The following is a 27,531-nucleotide window of genomic DNA, read 5'->3' on the forward strand; positions in this document are numbered from 1 at the left end:
CTCCTGTCCTGTCATCTTCATCCTGGTGTCTCTTCCTGCAGAGGGTGTGCAGTGGCTTGTCAGCCTGCACCCTGGATTCCTCCCCTCTCTAGCTCCGTGGGATTGGCCCCAAGACCATGGTGCACCAGCTTCTTTCTCTTCCAGCATTAACCGTGGAGTGCGCAGCTGACTCTGATCCTCAGTATTCTCTCCGGCGATGTACCACAGCTCCCTCCTAGGTTCTGGCTCCATAACTTGATTTTTTCCAAACGTGCCCCAAGCCCTCTGTCCTGTGCTAGCTACACAGGCCACCCAGAGTCTGGTATGGGCATGAGTGTAGAGGACGGGGGTATGCCAGGCCTGGGCCGTTCCAGGCAGGCCCGCTGGACCCTGATGCTCCTCCTGTCCACTACCATGTATGGTGCCCATGCCCCGTTGCTAGCACTGTGTCATGTGGATGGCCGAGTGCCCTTCCGGCCCTCCTCAGCTGTGCTGCTCACTGAGCTGACCAAGCTGCTGTTGTGCGCCTTCTCCCTCCTGGTGGGCTGGCAGGCATGGCCCCGGGGGCGCCCACCCTGGCGCCAGGCTGCTCCTTTTGCACTTTCAGCCTTGCTGTATGGCGCCAACAACAACCTGGTGATCTATCTACAACGTTACATGGACCCCAGCACATACCAGGTACTGAGCAATCTCAAGATTGGAAGCACAGCCCTGTTCTACTGCCTCTGCCTCCAGCACCGCCTCTCTGCACGCCAGGGGTTGGCACTGCTGCTGCTGATGGCTGCAGGGGCTTGCTATGCGGCAGGTGGCCTTCAAGACCCTGGCAACACCCTTTCTGGGCCCACTCCAGCAGCTGCTGCCAGCACCATGCCCCTGCATATCACTCCGCTGGGACTGCTGCTCCTCATCCTGTACTGTCTCATCTCAGGCTTGTCGTCTGTGTACACAGAGCTGCTCATGAAACGACAGCGGCTGCCCCTGGCACTGCAGAATCTCTTCCTCTACACTTTTGGTGTGCTCCTGAACCTTGGTCTGCACGCAGGCGCTGGTCCCGGCCCCAGCCTCCTGGAGGGTTTCTCAGGATGGGCAGCACTCGTGGTGCTGAGCCAGGCACTAAATGGACTGCTCATGTCAGCCGTCATGAAGCACGGCAGCAGCATCACACGCCTCTTCGTTGTGTCCTGCTCCTTGGTGGTCAACGCTGTGCTTTCCGCAGCCCTGCTGCGGCTTCAGCTCACAGCCACCTTCTTCCTGGCCACACTGCTCATTGGCCTGGCAGTGCTGCTCTACTACGGGAGCCGCTAGCCCCTGACCATCTCCACTGGCTTCTGACCCTGCAGTCTGGGCTCCGCCACCGGAGCCACCTCCCAGGCCTCTCTCCCCCTCCCCTCAGTAGCCCTGTGACAAGTGCCTTGTGAAAAAAGCTGAGAACGTGAGAGCAGCCAGGCTAGTCTCAAGGTGGTGAACGAAGGTACCGCTAAGGAGACATGAAGAGTGGCTCCATTAAGGAAACTCGTAATCTCCCCACCCTACCAGCAAGTTCTTCCACTCTGAAGAATTGGGAGCATCAAGCCTGAGAAACAACCCCATCCCTGATCGAGGAGACTCCCTGCTTCATCCTGCATTAATACAGTTGCTATGAATGGGATATGGGTGACTGATGGCCTTGTTTGCCTGCTCTGGTCACCTCAGCAAACCCACCACTGCCCCAGGCCTGGTGCTGCTTCTGCAGCTCAACTTGGGTGCATGACTTCCCCATAAGAGAGATACTCGCCCCCTGCTGTCATGCAGAGGGTCCAATTGCCACAATTTATACAGCCTTCGCCCCAGGCCACTCTGCCAAACTCCCTCAGCTCCAGCAGTGCCTGGAGAGACAGCCCCTACCCCTTCCACAGAGCTGCTTCCCACACCTAGCCTTTGTTCTGGAGACCCCAGAGAGGGTTGGGGCTTAACTCATCTCAGGGATTGTTGCCCCTGAGCCCTGGCTTAAGCCTACACTTGTGACCCCACTGCTCACCCCAAGAGGCCTCACCAAGCCCTCTGCCACCTCTAAAGGAGGGAGCCTCTTTACCACTCTGGGTCTTGCTCCTGCCTAGTGGTGTCTCGGCTCCCGACAGCCTGGGGAATATCTGCACAGAGTGACTGGGGCCAGGTACAGGAAACTTATAAAGCTTAATCAGTGTCTCTTAACTGTAAGCAATAAGGTCTTAATAAAGTGTTCTAGGATGTGGGATGCTTCCTACAACCAGCCATGCTTGTCTTGTGTGTTTTGTTTTGCGCTACTGGGAGTTAACTCTGGCCCCAGATGGCCAGCATATGGATGATGCTCCTTCCCTCAGTGCGTGTTGGGAAATTCTGTCAGGGAAGGTGCTGTTCTATGAATGTGTTGTTTAATTATAAAGGGTTATTGGGGTTTTTTTGTTTTGTATTTTTTAGTGGTGCTGGGGATTGAACCCAGGGGCATTCTACCTCCAAGCTATACCCCTAGCCCTATTTTTTTGTTCTTTATTTTGAAGCAGGGTCTCACTAAGTTGCAGAGGGCCTCACTGAGTAGCTGAGGCTGGCTACGAACCCAGATCCTCTTGTCTCAGCCTCCCAAGTACTGGTATTACAAGAATGTATCACCATGCCCGGGTTTACAGAAATTCTTCATGTAAACAAAATTAAAAGATTGGAAATAAGGGTAAAGTTTTGGGTTATTTTGTTTTTTGGGGGAGGTTGGTTTTTGCGATATTGGGAATGGAACCCAGGGGTATTCTACCTCCAAGCTACACCCCCAGTCCTATTTTTTATTCTTTATTTTGAAACTGGGTCTCACTGACTTGCAGAGGGCCTCACTAAGTAGCTGAGGCTGTCCATGAACCGCGATCTTCCAATCTCAGCCTCCCGAATGCTGGGATTACAAGTGTGCACCACCACACCTGGCTTATTCTTTATTTAGAAACAGGGTCTCACTAAGTTGTGGAGGGCCTCACCTAAGTAGCTGAGGCTGTCCTCTTGGGTCACAGCCTCCTGAATGCCGGGATTACAAGCATGTACCACCACGCCCAGCTAGTTCCAATCTTTTAATTTTGTTTACATGAAGAATTCCTGTAAACCGAGTGTGGTGGGGCATGCTTCTAATCCCACTACTTGGGAGGCTGAGGCAGGAAATCTGGGTTCGTGATCAGTTTCAGCTACTTAGGCCCTCTGCATTTTAGTGAGGCCGTTTTAAAATAAAGAATAAAAATGGGTGTTAAGAATAAAATGCAAGCCAGGCGTGGTGGCGCATGCTTGTAATCCCCGTGCTTGGGAGGCTGAGACAGGAGAATCACACAGGTTCGAAGCCAGCCTCAGCTACTTAGGCTCTCAAATAGAAAATAGGTCTGGGAGTATAGCCCTGAAGTAGGAAGCCTCTGGGTTCCACCCCAGTATCACACACCCAAAAAAAAAGAATAAAATGCATTGGCACAAATGTACCAGTATTGGGAATGGCCTAGGAAGATTTGAAAAAGCTCTGATTTTAATAAATAATATATTTCAAAAATCATTTTGTAGAAGAAAAGGGCAGACCTGGGGAAGGACCTGGTTTTGGCCAGAAAGCAAGGAAGCAAGCAGCTATTATAATGTAAAACATCTTAGCTAAAAGTAATTAGCAAGTGGAAGAGAAGGGGAGCTAAGACTTCCTCATTCTAAAGACAGGTTTAGCCAGGCTGGTGGCACAAGTTTGTAATCCCCTGCACTTGGGAGGCAGAGACAGGAGGATCACACAGGTTCAAAGTCAGCCTCGCTGGCTTAAGAGACCCTGTTTCCAAATAAAAAATATAGGTCTGGGAGTGTAGCCTGGAGGTAGAAGGGTTTCCAAGAACTCCAGTACCACCAAAAATAAGTAAATAGAGGTTTACATGATAATTGGATAATCTAGTTAGGATGGGAGGAGGGTTCGACCTTGAGGAAAGGAGAAACGGGCATAGACCAAAGTTCAGCAGGAAAATCAAAGGGATGGACTTTACCTATGTCAGAGTTACATAAAGCAAGATAGAGAATGTCATGTCTATAAAAGGCTGTTCTGTGTTTGGTATTTTGGTTAATTCATTCGAAACACGCCCTCCCCATGCCACTCCTGAATGGCATGGGGCTATAACTGTCTTCTGTATTTCTATCTTTTTAATAAACTCCTTTAAACCTTCAGCAAGAGTCCAGGCTATTGCATATTTATCCTTAGCTCAGGACAAGAGCCCATGGTTGGTTTGAGGGAAATTGCTTCCACGGGGGTACAGGGCTCCTCAGGAACAGTTCCCTTAATGGTAGCCCTCACCCCCAAACGGTAACATTCATCTGTGTGTGTGTGTGTGTGTGTGTGTGTGTGTGTGTGTGTGTGTGTGTGTGTGTGTGGTACTGGAAACCCTTCTACTTCCAGGTTACACTCCCCAACCTATTTTTATTTGGAAACAAAGTCTCTTAAGCCAGCATGGCTGGCTTCAAACCTGCGTGATCCTCCTGTCTCCGCCACAAGCGTGTGTGCAACCACGCCCGCATTCATCTTTCACCATAGTAACATCTTTAACTGTAACATCTTTGGTGTCCAATGTTTTGGGGCCGACTTTGTTTTACACTTTGCGCTTTACTCTAAGCTCTAGCTTTCCCTCTTTCAAAGGGCCCCAAAACGGTAACACTAAATAGGATGATTGTTAGGCATTATATGCATTCTGTTCTCTTTTTTTGGTATTGGGGATGGAACCCAGGGGCATTCTACCTCCAAGCAACACTCCCAGCCCTATTTTTTTATTCTTTTTTTTGAAACCGGGTCTCAATGAGTCGCAAAGGACCTCACTGAGGTACACCCCCAGCCCTATTTTTTATTCTTTAGGATAAAGGACAGCTGAGGCTATCCACGAACTGTGATCCTCCTGTCTCAGCCTCCCAAATGCTGGGATTATTAGCATGCGCCACCATGCCCAGCTACATTATGTTCTAATACATTCCACCCCTTTTTCTTGTAGTACTGGAGTTGGAACCCAGGGCGTTCTATCTTTGAGCCACACGCCCCAGCTTCTATTTTTTTTATTCTTTAATTTGAAACAGGGTCTCACTGAGTTGCCCCTCAGCCCAGACTAAAACCGTAAGATAACTGCATCTGGTTCCTGGACCAGAAGAACAAGTCAATGAGTTAATGATTTTAGGGTTTGAGGGAAGATATCCTTATCTGAATTTACATCTTGCTATGCTGGAGCAAACTGTTTTTTGGTAAGTTTTGTGCAAAGCCCCACTGGCACCAACAAGCCTTTGTAAACATTCCACATGGTCTGCCGTTTGGAGCTATAAAACCTGCTCGCTCTGGCAACTCGGGGCTGCATTCGGAAGGTTCAGATTCCAAGTGTAGCCCTGGTGCATCAGAGTTCCTCCTGTGGAATAAAATCTTTGACTTTACATCTTCTGAGTATGTGGTCTCTTTTGCACAATGTCCAGACCCCACAACAATCTCCAGCACCACGAAATAGGGTCTTGCTAAGTTGCTAAGAGTCTCTCAGTGTGACTGAGACTGTCCTTGAGTCTGTGATCCTCCTGTCTCAGCCTCCCAAATACTGGGGTTAAAGGCATGTAACAGTATGCCTGGCCCACTAATGTTTTGACTCTCATTTCTTCTAGGTCCCTTACTGATAGTTGCTGGAGATATCTGTTCTTTGAACTCATGGCCAAAAGCTGGGTGTGGTAGCCCACTCTTGTAATTCTAATACTTGGGAGGCTGAAACTGGAGGATTGAAGTTTCAAAACCAGCCTTGGCAATTTAGGGAAGCCCTCTGTAACTTAGTGATACCCCTTTCCAAATAAATAAAATCTAGAATGCCTCCGGGTTCAATCCCCAGTACCAAAAATAAAAACAAAGAAATCATGGCTAGAGGGATGTCAGGCCAAGCTTCCACTGCAGACTGCCTGGTGAGTTTGTCAAAAACAGTCCTGTCAGGCACATGCTTGTAATCCTAGTCCTTGGGAGGCTGAGGAGGATCAAAAGTTCATGACCATCCTCAGCTACTTAGTGAGGCCCTCTGCAACTTAGTGAGACCCTGTTTTAAAATAAAGAATAAAATATAGGGCTGGGGGTGTAGAGGAGGTAGAATATCCCTGGGTTCAATCCCCAGTACAAAAAAAAAAAAAAAAAAGAGTCCCCTGCCCGGCATGGTGGTGCACACTGTAATCTCAGTATTTTGAGAGGCTGAAAGGAGGAATGCAGGTTCCCAAAGAACCTGAGCAATTTAGTGAGCCCGTGTTTAAAAAAAAAAAAAAAAGCCACGTGTGATGGTACACACTTGTATCCCCAATACTTGGGAGGCTGAGATAGGAGAATCACAGTTCGTGGCCAGCCTTAGCTTCCTAGGCCCTCCACAACTTAGTAAGACCCTGTTTCAAAATAAAGAATAAAAAAATAGGACTGGAGTTGTAGCTTGAAGGTAGAATGCCCCTTGGTTTCATCCCCAATATTGCAAAAAAGAAAAAAAAAGATTAAAAAAAATAGAGCTGGAGGTGAAGCTCAGAGGTAAAGGGTTCAATCCCTAGTACAACAACAAAAAGAGAGAAAGAGAAAGAAAGAAAGAAAGAAAGAAAGAAAGAAAGAAAGAAAGAAAGAAAGAAAGAAAGAAAGAAAAGAAAGAAAGAAAGAGAGAGAGAAAGAGAGAGAGAAAAGAATGAAGCCAGGCGTGGTGGCACACGTTTATAATCCCAGTACTTGGGAGCCTGAGACAGGATTGCAGTTTAGCAGCCAGCCTCAGCTACTTAGAGAGGTCTTTCCAACCCAGTGATACCTTGTTTCAAAAAAACTTGGTGGCCCCAAGTTTGTAATCCCAGTATTTGGGAGGCTGAGACAGGAGGATGTGATTCATGGACAGCCTCCACTACTTAGGTCATTTGCAACTCAGTAAGACCGTGTTTCAAAATAAAGAATAAAAAGTAAGGCTGGGGATATAGCTCGAAGGTAGAATCCCCCTGGGTTCCATTTTACTGCAAAATAAATAAATAAATAAATAAGGCTAGGGGTATGGCTCAGAGGTAGAATAGCCCTGGGTTCAATCTCCAGTTCTGCAAGAAAGAAATAAAAAACAAGAGCTGGGCATGGTGGTGCACACTTGTAATCCCAGTGCTTGGGAGGCTGAGACAGGAGAATTGCACAGGTTCAAAGCCAGCCTCAGCTACTTAGTGAGGCTCTCATCAACTTAGTGAGACCCTGTTTCCAAATAAAAAATATAAAATAGGTCTGGGAGTATAGCCCAAAGGTAGAAAGGCCCTGGGTTCCACCCCCAGTACCACCAAAAAATAGAGATAAAGAAAGAAAAAAGAAAAGAAAGAAAAATAGGGCTCGCAGGGTATGTAGCTTGGAGGTAGAATGCCCCTGGGCTCAATCCCCAGCACCACAAAAAAAAAAAAAAAAAGAAAGAAAAGAAAAGAAAAAGAAAAAAAGAAAGCAGCTGGAGTATAGCTCAGAGGTAGAACACCCCTGAGTTCAATTCCCAATATTACTATACACACACACACACACACACACACACACACACACACACACACACACAGTGTCTATAATCCCAGGGATGAATGTGGCTCAGTGGCAAAAGTGAGTGTTTAGCATGGAGATGACCTGGGTTCTGTCTCTAGAACCAAAAAAAAGAAAAAATGTCGGGCCTATTCCAGACCTGTTGGAGCAGAATCTTAGGGAATGGGATTTGAGATTTTTTCCCCCCTTAAACAAACTCCTTAGGTGACTCAGATGCACTGAAGCTTGTGAACAAATGTGGCCAGACTTGAATTTACATTCTGGCTCCTCCACTTAGCTGACTGTTCTTGGGCAGTTATTTACCTCTCCCAGCTTCAGTAATCTTATCTCTGAAACTAGGATCTAACTGTACCTTTTGTTCTGGTAGTGAGAAACTGACCCCGGTACTGATTCCCAATAAAAATGTAAAAGGAAGTCAGAGCCTGGGTGCTATGCAAACATTCAGGCAGAGAAAATGGCAGCTTTGCTTGTAACACTTCAGAACTTCCCCACCCATCTCCTTTGCCCCAGTGTTAACCCATAGTAGGAATGTCAAAGCAATTAGAGCCTTAAGAATGTAGAGGTAAACCAGGCTGTGGTGGGCACGCTTGTAATCCCAGTATTTGGGAGGCTGAGACCAGAGAATTGCGGTTCGCGGACAGCCTCAGCTACTTAGTGAGGCCCTTTGTAACCTAGTGAGACCCACCCAGTTTCAAAATAAAGAATAAAAAATAGGCCTGGGAGTGTACCTTGGAGGTAGAATGCCCCTGGGTTCCATCCCCAGTAACACACACACACACACACACACACACACACACACACACACACAGGCAAAATGAAATAAGGAATGTTAGCCTCTTAGCAGGAGCTGAGACAATGAGACACAGTCAATGGTAATAATTATAATAAAGGCCACCTTAGTTGTGTCCCACTGAGGAGGTAGAAGGAAATAGGCAGATAGGGAAGAGGTCTCAGTAGAAAAAACTTAATTTCCTGAGGGGTGAGGAATATCAACTTTTCCAAGGTTCAGAGATAAGAACGACCAAAGCTTCACAAAACCATCTGTTTACTAATCAACAAACCCAGGAGACATCACTGGAGCAAGTCTGACACTCCTACTGAAAGGAGACCCTTCAAAGGACATGCAAATGACACTCCTACTAAAAGGAGACCCCTCAAAAGACATGCAAATACCCTATGCAAATTCTGAGAGCTGCTTCCCAGAATCCCAAAACTCCAAGCAATAGAAGACATGCAGACATATATAAACCCCTAGCGCAGTCACCAAGACAGTTACCCATTCTGGGAACCCCTCCCCGTTGGGGAGCTTTTCTCTCTCTCTCTCTTCTCTCTCTCTCTCTCTCTCTCTCTCTCTCTCTCTCTCTCTCAGGTCACGTTAGCTTTGAGAGAAGTTTGGGTACAATGGAAGGCACGTGGCCCGGGCAGCACTCAGGTAGTGACCTGAAGCCCTCCACTGGACATCAAGGCCGACCAGGGCCCCTAAGGGTGATCTGCACTTCCTTTCTGGCAGATCGCGTGGACTCTGGGAGAAAGCAGCTTGCAACTGAAGGCATTTGGCTTGGGCTACCCTCAAGTATTGTCCTGAGGGCAGCTGCTGGGCACCAGAGCCCCGATAGCCCGTAGAGGTGTTCTGCCACTTTCCCTATTTCTTTCTGGCAGATTGCGTGGACTTTGGGAGAAAGCAGCTTGCAACTGAAGGCATTCGGCTTGGGTTACCCTCAAGTATTGTCCTGAAGACAACTGCTAGACTTCAGAGTTCCAATAGCCCTTCGGGGTGTTCGGCCACTTTTCCCTATTCCCTGCTGCTTCCAATAAACCTTTTATACCGGGCGTGGTGGCGCACGTTTGTAATCCCCGCGCTTGGGAGGCAGAGACAGGAGGATCGTGCAGGTTCGAAGCCAGCCGCACGCGCTGGCTTAGGAGACCCTGTTTCCAAATAAAAAATATAAAAATAGGTCTGGGAGTGTGGCCCAGAGGTAGAAGGGCTTCCAGGAACCCCAGTACCACCAAAAAAAAAAAAAAGAATAAAAAATAGGGCAGGAGGTCCAAACACGGAGGCATGGCACACCATCTCCTCAGCCTTGCCTCTGACTACACACTTGCAGGCTCCAGCCAGACAGGACAGTCTGTGGTTCCCAGCACCATTTTGCCATTGCTACCCTCTTGCCCTTTGCTCACAGTTTTGTCCTCTCTAAAACACGTCATCACCCCACCCACACAGTACAAGTTTTGTTTCCTGATGTATTCAAGCGAGCTCTGCTCATGGAGTTAACCTATGCTGAGCATCAGCTGCCCTCACAGCGCTGAGCCAAGTGAAGTCCCTGGTGATTGGTTCTCCTCTAAGTCTCAGCTTAGACCCCATCTCCTCTGATCTCCTTCAGTCTGGATGAAGTATACTTTCTATTCCCACCAGCTCTCGCTTTCCCTGTCACAGCATGCAGAGCTGAGAATTGCCTCCTCCGTTGCCAACAAGGCTAAGAGAGTATTGGCCAGTCAGTTGTGATTGATGCCAGAGTCTAGCCCAATTAGAAGTAGCCTGTAATCCCTGTTCTAGGGAGCTTGAGACAGGAGGATCGCAGGTTTGAGGACAGCCTCAGCAACATAGTGAGACTTTTATCAACCTAGTGAGATCCTGTTTACAATAAGAAGTAAAAGCGGGCTAAGAGTGTAACTCAGAATGCCTTTGGGTTCAATCCCCAATACCACACACACACAAAAAGAAGTCACTTCAAGCCCCCTACACAGCCCTCCTAACCCCCTCAGTCACCGGGCCTTTGACCTGTTCACCTGCCACTTCCTTCTTTTTTTTTTTTTTTTTTTTTTGGTGGTACTGGGGTTCCTGGAAGCCCTTCTTCCTCCGGGCTACACTCCCAGACCTATTTTTATATTTTTGAAACAGGGTCTCTTACGCCAGCACGGCTGGCTTCGAACCTGCGCGATCCTCCTGTCTCCGCCTCCCCAAGCGCGGGGATTACAAGCGTGCGCCACCACGCCCGGCGTCACTTCCTCCTTCTGTTCCAAATGTACCAGCTCCTCTGGAATCCAAATTTGGTGATGCTCTCAAAGTCTCTGCCTCTGGTTCAGCCAGAAGCAACTGCAGGGTTACATCCAGAGCCTGCTGGGACTAGATGATATCAGTCTAGACTCAGCCAGAAGCCAGAACCTAAGTGGCCTGGAAGAACCTCTAGCATAGGCAGAGACTCAGGAGACCATGAGTGGAGGGAGAAGCTACTGCCAGTAGATACCACAGAAGTATTAATAATCCCATAACCCTAATCTAACCCAGTAGGAAAATGGCCCCTCTCCATGCTCATCCCTTAGAGATCTAGTCGCCCTACAAGTCTTTCATTTGCCAGAATCTCCATTTTCCTCCCTAGTGTCAGAGCAGGGTAAATAGGAGGCAGATTAGCTGGGCTGTGAGAGTCCTTACTCCCCTAGAAGCTTCCAGTTGTTTCCGGGGTACATGAGTCCTGACAGGATGCTTTTGGTGGAGCCCTGGCCCTAGACATGTTGGTCTTCCTGTCACTAGAGGAAAATGTAATTAATCACACCAAAGGTGGAGACCCTCTCCTAGCTAATCTTCAAGTCTCAGACTCATCTTGGGTCTCCCCCTCAAGGCCTGGGCTCCTGCTGAATCTATCACCTGTCAAGAATATATTTGGAGCGGTACCCTCAGCCCGGCTGTGTGGGTGTTTTGAAATAGCGGTGCAGCCAAAAGAGACGCTGCAGCTGGAAAGTGCGGCAGAGAGAGATCAGCCTCGGGCACTTCTTCCAGAGGATGCCTGAGGAGCCGACCACCACCGTGCCCGTCTTCAACGTGGGTGACTTCTGCACGGCTCACGGTGAGGACACTCTGTTGGCTCCCACAAGGTGTTCAAGACTCAGGGGTCACCAAGTCTATGGGGCGGCAGGAGCAAAGACCCTGCCAAGTGTTGTGCTTAGTAAAATGAAACTTTGAGTCTTTGGTGAAAGACCTGCTGGCCCACCACACACAGTGGAAGTCTAGAAAAGCAGGACCAGGAGTAAAGGATCCCAGGAACACCGACTGGTACTTGGCATTTAAGGCTTCTGGCAGTCTTTCCCAGTTGGAAGACATTCTCTTTAGTAACAATGATATGTCAGCTCCCATTGGTGTTGTGCGTATTAAGATGTCCACGTTTGATGGTCAAAGACTAGTTGGAGTTGGTTATGTTGATTTCATACAGAAGAAGCTAGGGCTGTGTGAATTTCCTGATAATGATCAGTTCTTTTTTGAGTATGTGTGTGGTACTAGGGGTGGAACCCAGGGGCATTCTACCTCTGAGCTATACCCCTAGCCCTATTTTTTATTATTTTGAAACCGGGTCTGAGTTGCAAAGGGTCTCACTAAGTAGCTGAAGCTGTCCACGAGCCTGGATCCTCCTGTCTCAGCCTCCCAAATGCTGGGATTACAAGTGTGCGCCACCATGCCCAGCTTCAAGTTCTCCAATCTTGAGGCTCTCCTGACTCAGATTGGACCCAAGGAATGTATTTTGCCAGGAGAAGCTGCTGGAGACATGACGAAACTGAAGCAGGTTATTCATAGAGGAGGAATTCTGATCACAGAAAGAAAAAGAGTTGACTTTTCCACAAAAGATATTTATCAGGACCTCAACTGGTTGTTGAGAAGCAAAAAGGGAGAACAGATGAATATTGTTGTTTTGCCAGAAATGTAGAATCAGGTTGCAGTTTCATCATCTGAAGTAATCAAGTTTTTAGAACTCTTATTAGATAGACAGGAATGGTGGCCTACACTTGTCATCTCAGTACTTGGGAGTCTGAGACAGGAGGATCACAGTTCGTAGACAGCCTCAACTACTTAGTGAGGCTCTTTGCAACTTAGTGAGACCCTGTTTCAAAGTAGAGCATAAAGAATAGGGCTAAGGGTGTAGCTCAGAGGTACACTAGTACCTAAAAAAAAAAAAAAAGACAAAAAATAACTCTTATCAGATGATTTAGATTTTTTTTTTTTTTTTTTGTGGTACTGGGGAAGGAACCCAGAGGCTTTCTACCTCCGGGCTATACTCCCAGACCTATTTTATATTTTATTTGGAAACAGGGTCTCACTAAGTTGCTGAAAGCCTCACTAAGTAGCTGAGGCTGGCTTCGAACCCGTGCGATCCTCCTGTCTCAGCCTCCCAAGTGCAGGGATTACAAGCAAGCGCCACCACGCCCGGCCTAGATGATTCAGATTTTGGATAGTTTGAACTGACTGCTTCTGACTTCAGCCAGTACATGAAATTGGATGTTGCAGCAGTTAACCTTTTTCAGAGTTCTGTTGAAGATTCCACTGACTCTCAGTCTCTGGCCGCTTTGCTGAATAAATGCAAAACCCTCAGGGAAAAAGACTAGTTAACCAGTGGATTGAGCAGCCTCTGATGAATAAGAGGAAAATAGGAGAGAGAGATTAAATTTAGTGGGAATTTTTGTAAAGACTCAAAACTGAGGCAGAGTTTACAAGAAGATTTACTTTGTCGATTCCCATGTTGTAAGGCCCTAACACCCAGATGTGATCCCACAGTTATTGGAATTCCCCCACTGTGCCTAAGAAGACAAAATTGTTTAGTAGTTTGAATACCATCCTGCCTGCCCTATGGTAAATATAGCAAGCATAGACTAGCATCCTGCCTACCCTATAGTCAACATCCTGGAACACTGAGCCCCACCCTAGACAAAATTGCAGTCTTGTGGGACAATTACAATGGGCCTCCCCCGAAACCTCAGCCACCTGTGTGTGGCTTTTGCCTTTAAAAACCCCTTGGAAGTTCAGCTCTGGGTCACAGTTTTGGGCTGAGTGCCGGACTGCTTCCCTAGCCTGGCTAGTCTGGTTTTTTCCCGTGGTTAAATAAACTGATCTTCCAAGTTCAGTTGGTGCTCTCTTTCTCTGTTCCTGGGACATTAGCCTGGGCACAACAATATCTTAAACAACTTGCCAAGAAATTTCAAAGATAAGCAGCAAACTTACAAGATTGCTACAAACAATTGCTAGAGTATACATCAGCTGCCTAATGTTTTAGAGGCTCTAGAAAACTGTGAAGAAGACATGAGACATCGTTGTTATCAGTTTTTGCACCTCCTCTTATTGGTCTTCATTCGGATTTCTCCAAGTTTCAGAAAATGATAAAAAAAAACATGAATTCCTTGTAAAACCTTCATTTGATCCTATTTTAAGTGAATTAAGAGAAGTAATGGATGACTTGGAAAAAAAGATGCAGTTCACCTTAATAAGTGCAGCCCAAGATCTCAAATTGGATCCTGGCAAGTAGATTAAATTGGATTCCAGCACACAGTTTGGATATTACTTTTGTGTAACCTATAAGGAAGAAAACGTTCTTAATAATAAATACTTAGTACAGTAGATATTCAGAAGGATGGTGTTAAATTTACTAGCAGTAAATTTTCCTCTCTCAATGAAGAATATATTAAAAATAAAGTAAGTATGAAGGAGCTTAAGATGCCATTGTTAAAGAAATTGTTACTATTTCTTCAGGCTTTGTAGATACTCAAAGATGTGTTGGCTACCCTAGGTGCTACTGTCAGCTTTGCTCATGTGTTAATGGAACACCTATTCCATATGTATGACCAGGAATTTTGGAGAAAGGACAAGGAATAATTATATTGAAAGCATCCAGACATGCTTAGGGTAAAAATCAAGATGATGTTGCCTTTATTTCTAAAGATGTATACTTCAGAAAAGATAAACAGATGTTCCATATTACTACTGGCCCCATTATGGGAGGTAAGTATATATATTGTGTGTGTGTGTTTGTGGTACTGAAGATGGAACCCAGAGGCTTTCTACCTTCAGGCTACAGTCCCAGACCTATTTTCTTTCTTTTCTTTCTTTCTTTTTTTTTTTTTTTTGTGGTACTGGGGTTCCTGGAAACCCTTCTACCTCTGGGCTATACTCCCAGACCTGTTTTATATTTTTTATTTGGAAACAGGGTCTCTTAAACCAGCGAGGCTGACTTCGAACCAGCGTGATCTTCCTGCCTCCGCCTCCCAAGTGCGGGGATTACAAGCATGCGCCACCATGCCCAGCCTATTTTGTATTTTATATAGAAACAGGGTCTCACTAAGTTGCTGAGAGCCTCACTAAGTAGCTGAGGCTGGCTTTGAACCTGTGCGATCCTGCTGTCTCAGCCTCCCAAGTGCTGGGATTACAAGTGTGTGCCACCACATCCGGCAAATCAACATATATTTGCCAGACCAGGGTAATAGAACTCATGGCCCAAATTGGATGCTTCGTGCCATGTGAGTCAGCAGAAGTGTCCACTGCATCTTGGCTCGGGTCAGGGCTGGCGACAGCCAGTTAAAAGGAGTCTCACATTCATGGCTGAAATGCTAGAAACCACTTCTATCCTCAGATTTGCAACTAAAGATTCTTTTCATGCACACATCACTCATTTAGCCCTTCCAAAGATTCTTTAATAATCATAGATGAATAGAGAAAAGGACCTTCTACCTACGATGGATTTAGATTAGCATAGGCTATGTCAGATTACATTGCAACAAAGATTGGTGTTTTTTACATGTTTGCACCCGCTATTTTTCTTTTTTTGTGTGTGTGGTACTGGTAGTGAAACCCAGGGGCTTTTCTACCTCTGGGCTATACTCCCAGACCTATTTTATACTTTATTTAAAACAGGGTCTCCCTAAGGTGCTGAGAGCCTCACTAAGTAGCTGAGGCTGGCTTCGAACCTGTGTGATCCTCCTGTCTCAGCCTCCCAAGCGCGGGGATTACAAGAGTGCGCCACCATGCCTGGCTTGCAACCACTTTCATGAGCTTACTGCCTTGGCCAATCAGATACCAACTGTTACTAACCTACATGTCATAGCACTAACCTTAACTATGCTTTATCAGGTGAAGAAAGTTTTGAGATTCATGTGGCAGAGCTTGCTAATTTCCCTAGGCATGTAATAGAGTGTGCAAAACAAAAGACCCTGGAACTTGAGGGTTTCAGAATATTGGAGCCTCACGAGGACACGATGAAACTGAACCAGCAGCAAAGAGATGCTCTCTGGAAAGAGAGTAAGGTGAAAGAACAATTCAGGAATATGCACCCAAGGTGAAACAAGTGCCCTTTACTGAAATGCCAGAAGAAAACATCATAATGAACTTAAAACAACTGAAAGCTGAGGTGATACCAAAGAATAATAGTTTTGTAAATGAAACCATTTCACCCAGGCGTGGTGGTGCACACTTGTAATCCCAGTATTCTGGAGGCTGAGACAGGAGGATCAGAGTTCTCTGCCAGCCTCAGCTACTTAGTGAGGCCGTTTCAAAATAAAGAATAAATGCCAGGCGTGGTGGCACATGCTTGTAATCCTTGCTCTTGAGAGGCTGAGACAGGAGGATCACACAGGTTCGAAGCCAGCCTCAGCTACTTAGTGAGGCTTCAGCAACTTAGTGAGACCCTGTTGCCAAATAAAGTATAAAATAGGTCTGGGAGGATAGCCCAGAGGTAGAAAGCCTCTGGGTTCCACCCCCAGTAACACACACACACACACACACACACACACACACACACAAGAAGTGCAAGCATCTTGAACTGGAAGGAGATAAGAAAAGAAAGGGCAAAGTGATCCAATTCTAAGCTCATCTTTTGTTTTGTTATGAAGACAATAAAATATTGGTTATGCTCAAAAAAAAAAAAAGATATTTGGAGTAGAAATTTCATACCCTTCCTCTTAGGGCAATGGAGCTCAGGGCTTTGACAGAGCGATCAGAGGCCTAGCCCTCCTTTTCTTAGTGTATGACCTCAGGCAGGTGGCCAGTCTTTTGGGTCTCTATGTTTTTCTTCATAAAATATATCTGATAAAAGTTGTAAGCCAGATGTGGTGGTGCACGCTTGTAATTCCAGTACTTGGGAGGCTGAGACAGGAGGATCACGCAGGTTCAAAGCCAGCCTCAGCTACCTAGGCCCTCAACAATTTAGTGAGACCCTGTTTCAAAAAATAAAGTATAAAGCCAGTCGTGGTGGCACGTGCTTGTAATCCCAGCATTCAGGAGGCTGAGACTGGAGGATTGTGTTTCACAGACAGCCTCAGCTACTTAGCGAGGCCCTTCACAACTCAGTGAGACCCTATTTCAAAAAAATAAAAAAAGGATTGCTTTGGCTATTCTGGGTCTTTTCTTTCTCCATATAAAATTCATGACTGACTTTTCTAGATTTATAATGAATGTCATTGGTATTTTGATAGGAATTGCATTGAATCTGTAGATCACTTTTGGCAGAATGGCCATTTTGATGATATTTATTCTGTATATCCATGAGCATGGGAGGTCTTTCCATCTTCCAAGGTCTTCTTCAATTTCTTTCTTTAATGTTTTATAGTTTTCATTGTAGAGGTCTTTTACATCTTTGGTTAGGTTTATTTTTTATTTATTTATTTTTTTTTTGTGGTACTGGGGGTGGAACCCAGAGGCTTTCTACCTCCGGGCTATACTCCCAGACCTTTTTTATATTTTATTTTGAAACAGGGTCTCACTAAGTTGCTGAGTGCCTCACTAAGTAGCTAAGGCTGGCTTCAAACCTGTGTGATCCTCCTGTTTCAGCCTCCCAAGCATGGGGATTGCAAGCATGCGCCACCACACCCAACTATGGTTAGGTTTAGTCCTAGGTATTTTATTGGTTTTGAGGTTAGAGTAAATGGAATTATTTTCTTTATTTCTTTCATTGTGGATTCATTATTGGCATATAGAAAAGCAACTGATTTCTTTAGATTAGTTTTGTATCCTGCAACTTTGCTGAATTGGTTAATCAGCTCTGGTAGTCTTTTGGTTGAGTTCTTTGGGTCTTGTAGATAAAGGATCATGTCCTCTGCAAATAAGGATAGTTTTAATTCCTCTCTTCCTATTTGAATTCCTTTGATTTCCTTCTCTTGTCTTATTGCTGTGGCAAGAATCTCAAGGACTATATTGAAAAGGAGTGGTGGTAGTGGGCAAAAGACTCAGAAGAGTCAAAGCAATCCTCAGCAATAAGAACCATGCAGAAGCCATCACAATCCCTGACTTCAAATTGTACTATCATGCAATAGTAGTAAAAACAACATGGTATTGGCACAACAACAGGCTTACTGACCAGTGTAACAAAATAGAAGATACAGAAACAAACCCACACACCTAGAGTCAAGGGGCCAAACTCATACACTGGAGAAAAGACAGCCTTTTCAACAAATGGTGCTGGGAGAACTGGCTATCCATTTGTAGAAAGATGGAACTAAATCCTTATCTTTCACCGTACACAGGAATCAACTCTGGATCAAAGACTTAGAAATTAGACTAGAGACTGTGAAGTTATGAGAGGAGGGCATAGGCTCAACACTGCACAGGCAGTAAGTAACTTTCTCAACAAGACCTCCAAAGTGCAGGAAATTAAAGCAAGAATTAACAAGTGGGATGGCATCAAATTAAAAAGTTTCTTCTCATCAAAGGAAACCATCACGAACCTAAAGAGAAAGCCTACAGAATGGGAGAAGATCTTTACCAGCCAGCACTCTGATGATAGAGGGCTAATATCTAGAATATACAAAGAGCTCAAAAGACTCTACACTAGCAAAACAAATAACCCAATCAAGAAATGGACAATTGAATTGAATAGACACTTCACAAAAGAAGAGATGCAAATGGCCAATAGATACATGAAAAGATGTTCAACATCATTAGCCATCAGGGAGATGCAAATCAAAACTATGCTGAGATTCCATCTAACTCCAATCAGAGTGGCAAGCATAAAGAAATCAAATAACAACAAATGCTGGTGAGGATGTGGGGAAAGAGGAACTCTTTTCACTGTTGGTGGGAATGCAAACTAGTTCAGCTGCTATGGAGATCTGTATGGAGATTCCTTAGAAAACTGAAAATGGATCTACCTATACCATTCCTGGGTATCTTTCCAAAGGGGTTGAAATCAGAGCTGGGCATGGTGGCACATGCTTGTAAACCCCGTGCTTGGGAGGCTGAGACAGGAGGATTGCGCGGGTTCGAAGCCAGCCTCAGCTGGCTTAAGAGACCCTGTTTCCAAATAAAATATAAAATAGGTCTGGGAGTATAGCCCGGAGGTAAAAAGCCCCTGGATTCCATCCCAGTACTACAAAAAAAAAAAAAAGAGTTGAAATCAGAGAACTACAGTAACATATGCATACCCATGTTCATAACAGCACAATTCGTAATAGCCAAAATATGGAAACAACCTAGGTCTCCATCAACAGATGAATGGATTGCAAAATTATGGGAAATAAACACAATGGAATTCTACTCAGCCATAAAGAAGAGCAAAATCATGTCATTCGCAAGAAGATGGAAAGTCCTGGAAACATTATGTTAAGTGAGATCAGCCAAGCACAGAAAGAGAAACGACATATGTTTTCTGTAATATGCCCAAACTATGGAGTATTAGAATACCAGAGGGACTTCAGACAATGAAGGGGAAACCTCCACAAAGCTAGAATGGATTAATAGAGGAGCTACATCGGAATATGTGTAAAAGTATGAATGTAGCATGGTTAACCTGGACACTCACTGTTGGGACGGGGGAGAGAAAGTGCGGGGGTGGGAGAGAGCACTGAGCACAGTCTGCATGTATGCCATTTTCAATATGATCCACATAAAAATAAATAAATAAAATAAGGCTGGGCGTGGTGGCGCATGCTTTTAACCCCCTTGCTTGGAAGGCGGAGACAGGAGGATTGCACTGGTTTGAAGCCAGCCTCGCTAGCTTAAGAGACCCTGTTTCCAAATAAAAATATAAAACAGGTCTGGGAGTATAGCCCGGAAGTAGAAGGGTTTCCAGGAACCCCCGTACTACCAAAATAAATAAATAAATTAATTAATTAATAAAAATAAAAATAAAAAAGCCTAAAAATAGGGCTGGGGGTGTAACTTAGAGGTACGATGTCCCTGAGTTCCATCCTCAGTACTGCAAAATAAATAAATAAAATAAAATAAAATAAAAAATAAAAAAACTAGTAAAAATAATAAAAATAATTCTCATTTGAAAACCATACATAGGATCATATAATACATAACTTCTTTCATAACATGTACTTAAAACAACTACCATGTTTCATCAATATCTTTCCATATCAGCACATTCAGATTTCACTTCAGTTTTTATTATTATTTATTTATTTATTTATTTAATGCCCCTGGGGACAGAACCTAGGGGTATTGTACCTCCAAGTTACACCCCCAACCCTATTTTTTAGTCTTTTTATTTATATTTATTTATTTATTTATTTTTGCAGTACTGGGGATGGAACCCAGGGGCCACTGTACCTCTAAGCTACACACTCAGCCTTATTTTTTATTCTTTACTTTGAAACAGGTCTCACTGAGTTGCAAAGGGCCTCACTAAGTATTAGCTGAGAGCTGGGCGTGGTGGTGCACGCTTGTAATCCCAGCATTCAGGAAGCTGAGAACAGAGGATCTCAGTTCGCAGACAGCCTCAGCTACTTAGTGAGGCCCTCCGCAGTTTAGTGAGACCCTGTTTCAAATTAAAGAATAAAAAATAGGGTCGGAGGTCGGATGCCCCTGGGTTCCATTTCAGACCTGCCAAAAAAAAGAAAGTCTTAGCTGAGGTTGTCCTTGAACCACGATCCTCCTGGCTCAGCCTCCCAAGTACTGGGATTACAAGCATGTGCCACCACTCCTGGCTTGAAAAGAACATTTCTGGAACGATACTCAGACTCCTGGGGGTGGGGATGGAGAGTGGGATCATGGCTTTTTCATGTGCACCCATTCCTGTTTTTTGAATTTTTTATTATGAGCATAAATTATAGATTCTTTGAATAAAAAATAAACATTACTGGAAAAAAAAAGAAAGAAAGAAAGCTGGGCGTGGTAGCATTTGGAGGCTGAGACAGGATTGCTCAGGTTCGAAGTCAGCCTCAGCTACTTAGTGAGGCCCTTTACAACTCAGTGAGACCCTGTTTCAAAATAAAGAATAAAAGAAACATGGAATGAGGTAACACACTGAAAGCGTTGAGCAGTCAGGCTCAATGAATGAGAGCTGACATGCTTAATCCCCCAAGTTTGAGCTGCAAAAGCAGGTTGTAGGAATATAGTTTTTTTTGTTTTGTTTTGGTGGTACTGGGGGTGGCACCCAGAGGCTTTCTACCTCCAGGCTATACTCCCAGACCTATTTTATATTTTTATTTTGAAACAGGGTCTCACTAAAGTGCCGAGAGCCTCACTCAGTAGCTGAGGCTGGCTTTGAACCTGTGCGATCCTCCTGTCTCAGCCTCCCAAGTGCGGGGACTACAAGCGCGCGCCACCACGCCCGGCTTAGGTATATAGTTATAAAAAAGGGAGAAGCCAGATGTGGTGATGCAGGCTTGTAATACCAGCATTTAGGAGGCTGAGACAGAAGGATCGCTGTTCGAGGACAGCCTCAGCTACTTTGTGAGGCCATTTGCTACTCAATGAGACCCTGTTTCAAAATAAAGAATAAAGCCAGGTGTGGTGGCGCACGCTTGTAGTCCCAGCGCTTGGGATCGCACAGGTTCAAAGCCAGTCTCAGATACTTAGTGAGGCTCTCAGCAACTTACTGAGACCCTATTTCCAAATAAAGTATACAAAAGGTCTGGGAGTATAGCCCGGAGGTAGAACGCCCCTGGGTTCCACCCTTAGTACCACAAAAATAAATAAATTAATAAATAAAATATAAAGAATAAACAATAGGGCTGGGGGTGCAGCTCAGAGGTAGAATGACCCTGGGTTCCAGCCCCAGTACTGCAAAAAAAAAAGAGAGAGAGAGAGAGAGAGAGAGAGAGAGAGAGAGAGAGAGAGAGAGAGAGCCTGGCATAGTGACAAAGCATGTAGTCCCAGTACTTGAGAGGCTGGGACAGGAGGGTTGCAGGTTTGAGGCCAGCTTCAGCTACTTAGTGAAGATCCTGTTTCAGAATAAAAAAATAAAATAAAAGCTGGGCATGGTGGCGCATGCTTGTAATCCCAGCATTGACAGTTTGCAGACAGTCTCAGTTATTTAGTGAGGCAACTTAGTGAGACCTTGTTTCAAAATAAAGAATAAAAATAGGGCTGGGATATAGCTTGGAGGTAGAATGTCCCTGGGTTCCATCTCCAGACCCGCAAAAAATAACAATATAAAAAATTTAAAAATAGGAAAATAGGACTGAGGTTGTGGCTCAGAAGTAGAACTCCCCTGGGTTCAATGCCCAGTGCCAAAAGGAAAGAAGGGAAGGAGGGGAGGAGGGGAAAGGAAAGAGAAGGACCAGTAGAGGCAGTTTGAACCAACCTGCCGTATATTATGGGAAACAGCGCCCTCTTCTGCACAAGAAAGGCCATGCCTAAGGTTAGTGGGTAAGAACCTTGTACACCTTTTCTGCCTCTGATTGGGCCAATGACCCCTGGGATACTCACATCTCTTCTCTGAGCCTCAGTTTGATCACCTAACAAATGGGAGTGATGATGTCTTCCCTCCTCACAGCAGTTTGGTGACTCACCGTTGACCTTTAAGATAGAGTCCAAGCCGGGCATGGTGGCGCACGCTTGTAATCTCAGCATTTGGGAGGCTGAGACTGTAGGATCGAGGTTCACAGACAGCCTCAGCTATTTAATGAGGCCCTCCGCAACTTAGTGAGACCCTATTTCAAAATAAAGAATTAAAAAATAGGGCAGGGGGTGTAGCTCGGAGGTAGAATGCCCCTGGGTTCCATCCAAAAAGAAAAAAGAAAAAGAAAAAAAATGTTCGGACTCTTTTTTTTTTTTTTTTTTTTTTTTTTTTTTTTAGGTTCCAGGGATTGAACCCAGGGGAATTTTACCTCCGAGCTATGCCCCCAGCCATATTTTTTATTTTGATTTATTTATTTATTTTGGTGTTAGGGGTGGAACCCAGAGGCCTTCTACCTCCGGGCTATACTCCCGGACCTATTTTCTATTTTATTTGGAAACAGGGTCTCACTAAGTTGCTGAGAGCCTCACTAAATAGCTGAAGCTGGCTTTGAACCTGTGCAATCCTCCTGTCTCAGCCTCCCAAGCCAGGGGATTACAAGTGTGTGCCACCCTATCCACCCGCCCCCCCAGGAACCCAGAGGCATTCAACCTCCAAGTTACACCCACTGCCCAATTTTTTATTCTTTATTTTGAAACAGGGTCTCACTGAGTTACAGAGGGCCTCACTTAGTAACTGAGGCTGTCCGTGAACCGTGATCCTCTGGACTCAGACTCCCAAATGCTGGAATTACAAGAGTGTGCCACCATGCCCAGCTCCCCGCCATATTTTTTAATTCATATATATATATATATATATATATATATATATATATATATATATATATTGTGGTATGGGAGTGGAACCCAGAGGCTTTCTACCTCTGGGCTATACTCCCAGACCTATTTTTATATTTTATTTGGAAACAGGGTCTCACTAAGTTGCTGAGAGCCTCACTAAGTAGCTGAGGCTGGCTTCAAACCTGCACAATCCTTCTGTCTCAGACTTCCCAAGTGTGGGGATTGTGCACCACCACTCCCGGCTTATTCTTTATTTTGAAACAGGGTCTCACTAAGTTGCAGAAGCCCATACTAAGTAGCTGAGGCTGGCTGGGAACCGCAATCCTCCTATCTCAGCCTCCCAGGTCTGGGATTATAAGCATGTGTCTCCACATTCAGCTTTGAATCCAAACATCTTACAAAGCCCTGGCCTTTATTTTATTTCACTCTCTAGTCCTTTTGCGTGTGTGTGTGTGTGTGTGTGTGTGTGTGTGTGTGTTTCTGGGGGTGGTACCCAGAGGCTTTCTACCTCTGGGCTATACTCCCAGACTTATTTTATATTTTATTTGGAAACAGGGTCTCACTAAGTTGCTGAAAGCCTCACTAAGTAGCTGAGGCTGGCTTTGAACCTGTGTGATCCTCCTGTCTCAGCCTCCCAAGTGTGGGGATTACAAGTGTGCGCCACCACACCCAGCTCCTTTTTTTAATTCTTTATTTTGAAACAGGGTTTCCACTGAGTTGCAAAGGGCTTCACTAAATAGCTGAGGCATCCTCAAATTGCAGTCCTCCTGTCTCAGCCTCCCAAATGTTGGGATTACAAGTGTGCGCCACCATGCCTGGCCATAACAAACTTTTAACTGAACTTATCCTATCCTCTGTCTTAACTACTAAGTGTTAGATTTACTGTCTCCACTTCTAAAATTAACTGCTAATATTATCTGCTATTTTGGCCACTAGGTATTCTATTAACTTATTCTGACCCAACAACCAAACCCCCACTGAATTTATTCTGTTTCTCTAACATACAATGCCTACACCTTATTTTCTATAATACCTAGTAAGCTGTTTTCCAAGAGAACTCTTTTGTACTTAGTGAGCAGGCACCAAGAAGGTCCCTGCCTGCCCAACCTTCTGTAGGAATGGCAGAGTCCTGACATCAAGCCACCTTCCCTTAACCCTTACTATCCATTCTCCATCCTTATTATTTCTATAAAGGATGGGGACTATGAATTGATTAACTCTGATTCCCTGAAGTGGCAACCATGGACTCTCCTTAATCATATAACTTGGCCCAATTAATTTTGCAGGCATCACGTCAGACTTTTCCTCTAAAGACTCAGCAGCCGTAAACAACTATAATTGTTTCAGTTTCTACTAGTCAGATTCTTACTATTTGGGACTTTATAAATTTATGAGCAATTCCCAGGTTTCCTAATACCCTTTTTCTATAACATCCTCATATGCAAAGAACAGCATGTCTCCTTAAGACCACCCAGATCATTTGGCCTGATTAATAATCCAATTAGGACACAATACAAAACAGGGTTAGTGTGACTCTGGGACCTTGTCAAACAGCTTGAGGGACCCGGGCCTCCCACTGAGTAACTTATAAACTTTCTTTTTTATTGTTTGTTTCTGCAGTACTGGGGATGGAACCCAGGGGCATTCTACCTCAGAGCTACACCCAGTGCCCTATTTTTTATTTTTTAACAGGGTCTCACTGAGTTACAGTGGGCCTTTCTAAGTACTGAAGCTGTCTGAAACCTCTATCCTCCTGTCTCAGCCTCCCAAATGCTGAGATCACAAGTGTGTGCCACCATACTTACTTATGAACTTTCTGAGAGCTTATTTTTCTGCATTTCCTCACACTGAGTAGAGGCTGGAGAGCTCCCCTTTCACCCTGAGGCGCTAAGAACGAATCTGCATATGTGCATTTTCTGCTTTTGTCCCGTAAGCCTTTTTCCTCTCAGAAAAAAGCCTTCTACTTTCCATCCCCACCACTAATCTCTGAGGGCAGTGATTTGCAACAAAAACAGTTTCCTCTATCTTCCTTCAAAGCTTGCTTTGAATAAAACCTGTTTTCCTGCCCATTGACTATGGAATACTGACTGCCAGAGAGCCAAGCCTAGCCTCTTGCCCTCAGGCAGTTTCCCCAGTCTCCTAAACTGAAGGGAAATTTAAATATGGGAAGAGCTCTGTGATGTTTTAATTTATTCTAGCCCCATCCTCCTCCCCATCACAGAGGTAGACTTTTGGCAGCCCAAACTTCTCATGGGAGTTCCTGGTTCTGGACAAAGGAGATCAGATCTTGGTCCAAAGGAATTTTACATTTCTTTTTTGACTGTCTCTGGGGCTTCCCCTAAAGGATGGATGAAAGGGTCAGTAATCTATCTGGCTTCCACTCTATCTTTATGGCTCTGAAATGCCCCAGGCAGAGTCACTGTGGTCTTAGGGTTTTTAATTATCCCTACATATTTTTAGGGCCAAAGGAATTACTATGGGTAAAAGTTTGAGACAGGGTTCCACTAAGTTGTGGAGGGCCTCACTAAGTAGCTAAGGCTGGCCGTGAACCTGCAATCCTCCCGTCTCAACCTCCACAATGCTGGGATTACAAGCATGCGCCACCACGCCCATCTAGTCTTTATTATCTTTGAAACAGCGTCTCACTGAGTTGTGAAAGGCCTCACTAATTAGCTGAGGCTGTCCACAAACCACAATCCTCCAGTCTGCTGGAATTACAAGCATGCACCACCACACCTGGCTTTTTATTCTTTATTATGGAAACAGAGTCTCAGTGAGTTGCAAAGGGTCTTCTCACTAAGTGGCTGAGACTGCAAACCTTGATCCTCCTGTCTCAGCCTCCCAAATGCTAGAATTACAAATGTGTGCCACCACGCCCAGTTATGAATGCTGATTTCTGAAGTCCCACATTGAGAACCAAATAATACGTGACGGTCAGCATGAGAAGTTGTATGGGTTTTTAGCTTCCATAGTGAAAAGAATTTCAACACGAGCCAGTCAGAGACAAAGACAAAGGTTTAATTCAAGAAAAGCAAGGGAGCCGGCGGCGTGGTGGCGCATGCTTGTAATCCCCACGCTTGGGAGGCTGAGAAGGGAGGATCGCGCAGGTTCAAAGCCAGCCTCAGCTACTTAGAGAGGTTTTCAGCAACTTAGTGAGACCCTGTTTCCAAATAAAATATAAAATAGGGCTGGGAGTATAGCCTGGAGGTAGAAAGCCTCTGGGTTCCACCCCCAGTAACACACACACACACACACACACACACACACACACACACACCAAAAAAAAAGAAAGAAAGAAAGAAAAGAAAAAGAAAGAAAGAAAAAGAAAAAAGAATAGCAAAGGGTGGGCATGAATCATCCCAGCATTTGGGAGGTTGAGACAGGAGGATGTGGTTTGTGGACAAAGCCCTTTGCAAATCAGTGACCCTATTTCAAAATAAAGAATAAAAAATAGAGCTGGGGGTGTGTAGATTGGAGGTAGAATGCCCCCTGGGTTCCATCTTTAGTACTGAAAAAAAAAAAAAGAAAAGAAAAGAAAAGAAAAGAAACAGGGTCTTACTAAGTTACAGGGAACCTCACTAAGTAGTTGAGGTTGTCCTAGAACTGTGATCCTTTTGTCTCAACCTCCCAACTACTGGGAAGCGTGGACCACCTTGCCCAGCTTCCCATCCCTATTTTTTATTTTTATTTTGAAACAGTCTCTCTAGACTAATAAGAACTATTTGCTGGGGCTGTCCTCAAACCTGCAATCTTCCTTCCTGTCTCAGTCTCCCAAGCACTGAGATTATAAGCATATGCCACCATGCCTGGCTTATTAGTTTATATTTTTATGCAGCTTTTCTTATTAGTTTACAGGGTTTTTTTTTTTTCTTTTCTTTTCTTTTTGTGTGTGTGGTACTGGGGATTGAACTCAGGGGCATTCTACCTTGAAGGTACATCTCCAGCCCATTTTTTATTCTTTTTTTTAAATAAATTTTTATTGGTGCATTGTAGTCATACATTTCAATGGGATAAAAAAAAAAAACTTTTGGAGATATACATGCACACATCACCCAATCAGCCCTTACCCAATCTCTAACCTCTTCCCTCCTCCTCCCTCCTACCCATGCTTGGCTTCCTGATTGGCTTTGATATGTTTAAGTACATCATGTGCTTTAAAGAGTTTCCCTTATCCTCCCTCTTATCCCCTCAGATATGTCACCTTCATTGCTCCTCTGTAGGGTCCCTTCTTCACCTAGAGTTCCTCCTGTTACCCATTTCTCCCTAATATCTTGCATATTAAGAAAAACATCTGATTTCTTATTTTTTTGTGACATTTCACTGTAAATGCCATAATTTTGTTCTCCCTTATGACTGGGCAAAATTCCATTGTGTACATATCCCATAGTTTTGAAATCCACTCATTTGTTGAAGGACATCTTGGCTTGGTCCACAGTTTGGCAATGGTGAGCTGTGCAGCTATGAACATGGTTGCTCATGCATTAGTTTGTTATTTTGGTTTCCATTCTCTTTGGTAGATACCCAGAGGTGGTATTGCTGGATCATGGTAAATTTGTTTTCCTTCTTCTGAGGATCTTCTATACTGTCCTCCAAAGTGGTTGCACCAACTTGCAATCCCACCAACAATGTATTAGAGCTTCTATTTCTCCACACTTATTCCCACTTACTGAAAATCTGAAAGGCAGAAGGTGAGTAACTTTGACAAGATGATCCACTCACAACAAATTATTTTTTATTTTTTGGTGGTACTGGGGTTCCT

The 27,531-nt window shown here is 44.7% G+C and overlaps 1 protein-coding gene and 1 pseudogene across 2 annotated transcripts; both read left to right on the forward strand.

The window, feature by feature from the left end:
* Positions 1–303: 303 nt before the first annotated feature.
* Positions 304–1,284, forward strand: SLC35A4 (solute carrier family 35 member A4; the record flags this gene model as incomplete). The annotated part of the gene is made up of 1 exon (XM_080708244.1): positions 304–1,284. The coding sequence occupies one exon, from the start codon at positions 304–306 to the stop codon at positions 1,282–1,284; it is 981 nt and encodes a 326-aa protein (XP_080564370.1).
* A 9,925-nt stretch (positions 1,285–11,209) lies between these two features.
* Positions 11,210–15,555, forward strand: LOC308275397 (DNA mismatch repair protein Msh2-like; annotated as a pseudogene). The gene is made up of 6 exons: positions 11,210–11,745; positions 11,962–12,285; positions 12,722–13,004; positions 13,422–14,281; positions 14,728–15,042; positions 15,267–15,555. The product of its transcript is annotated as a DNA mismatch repair protein Msh2-like (transcript).
* Positions 15,556–27,531: the final 11,976 nt, after the last annotated feature.

Source organism: Muscardinus avellanarius (genome assembly GCF_963383645.1).
Source record: "Muscardinus avellanarius genome assembly, chromosome: 1".
NCBI lineage: Eukaryota > Metazoa > Chordata > Mammalia > Rodentia > Gliridae > Muscardinus > Muscardinus avellanarius.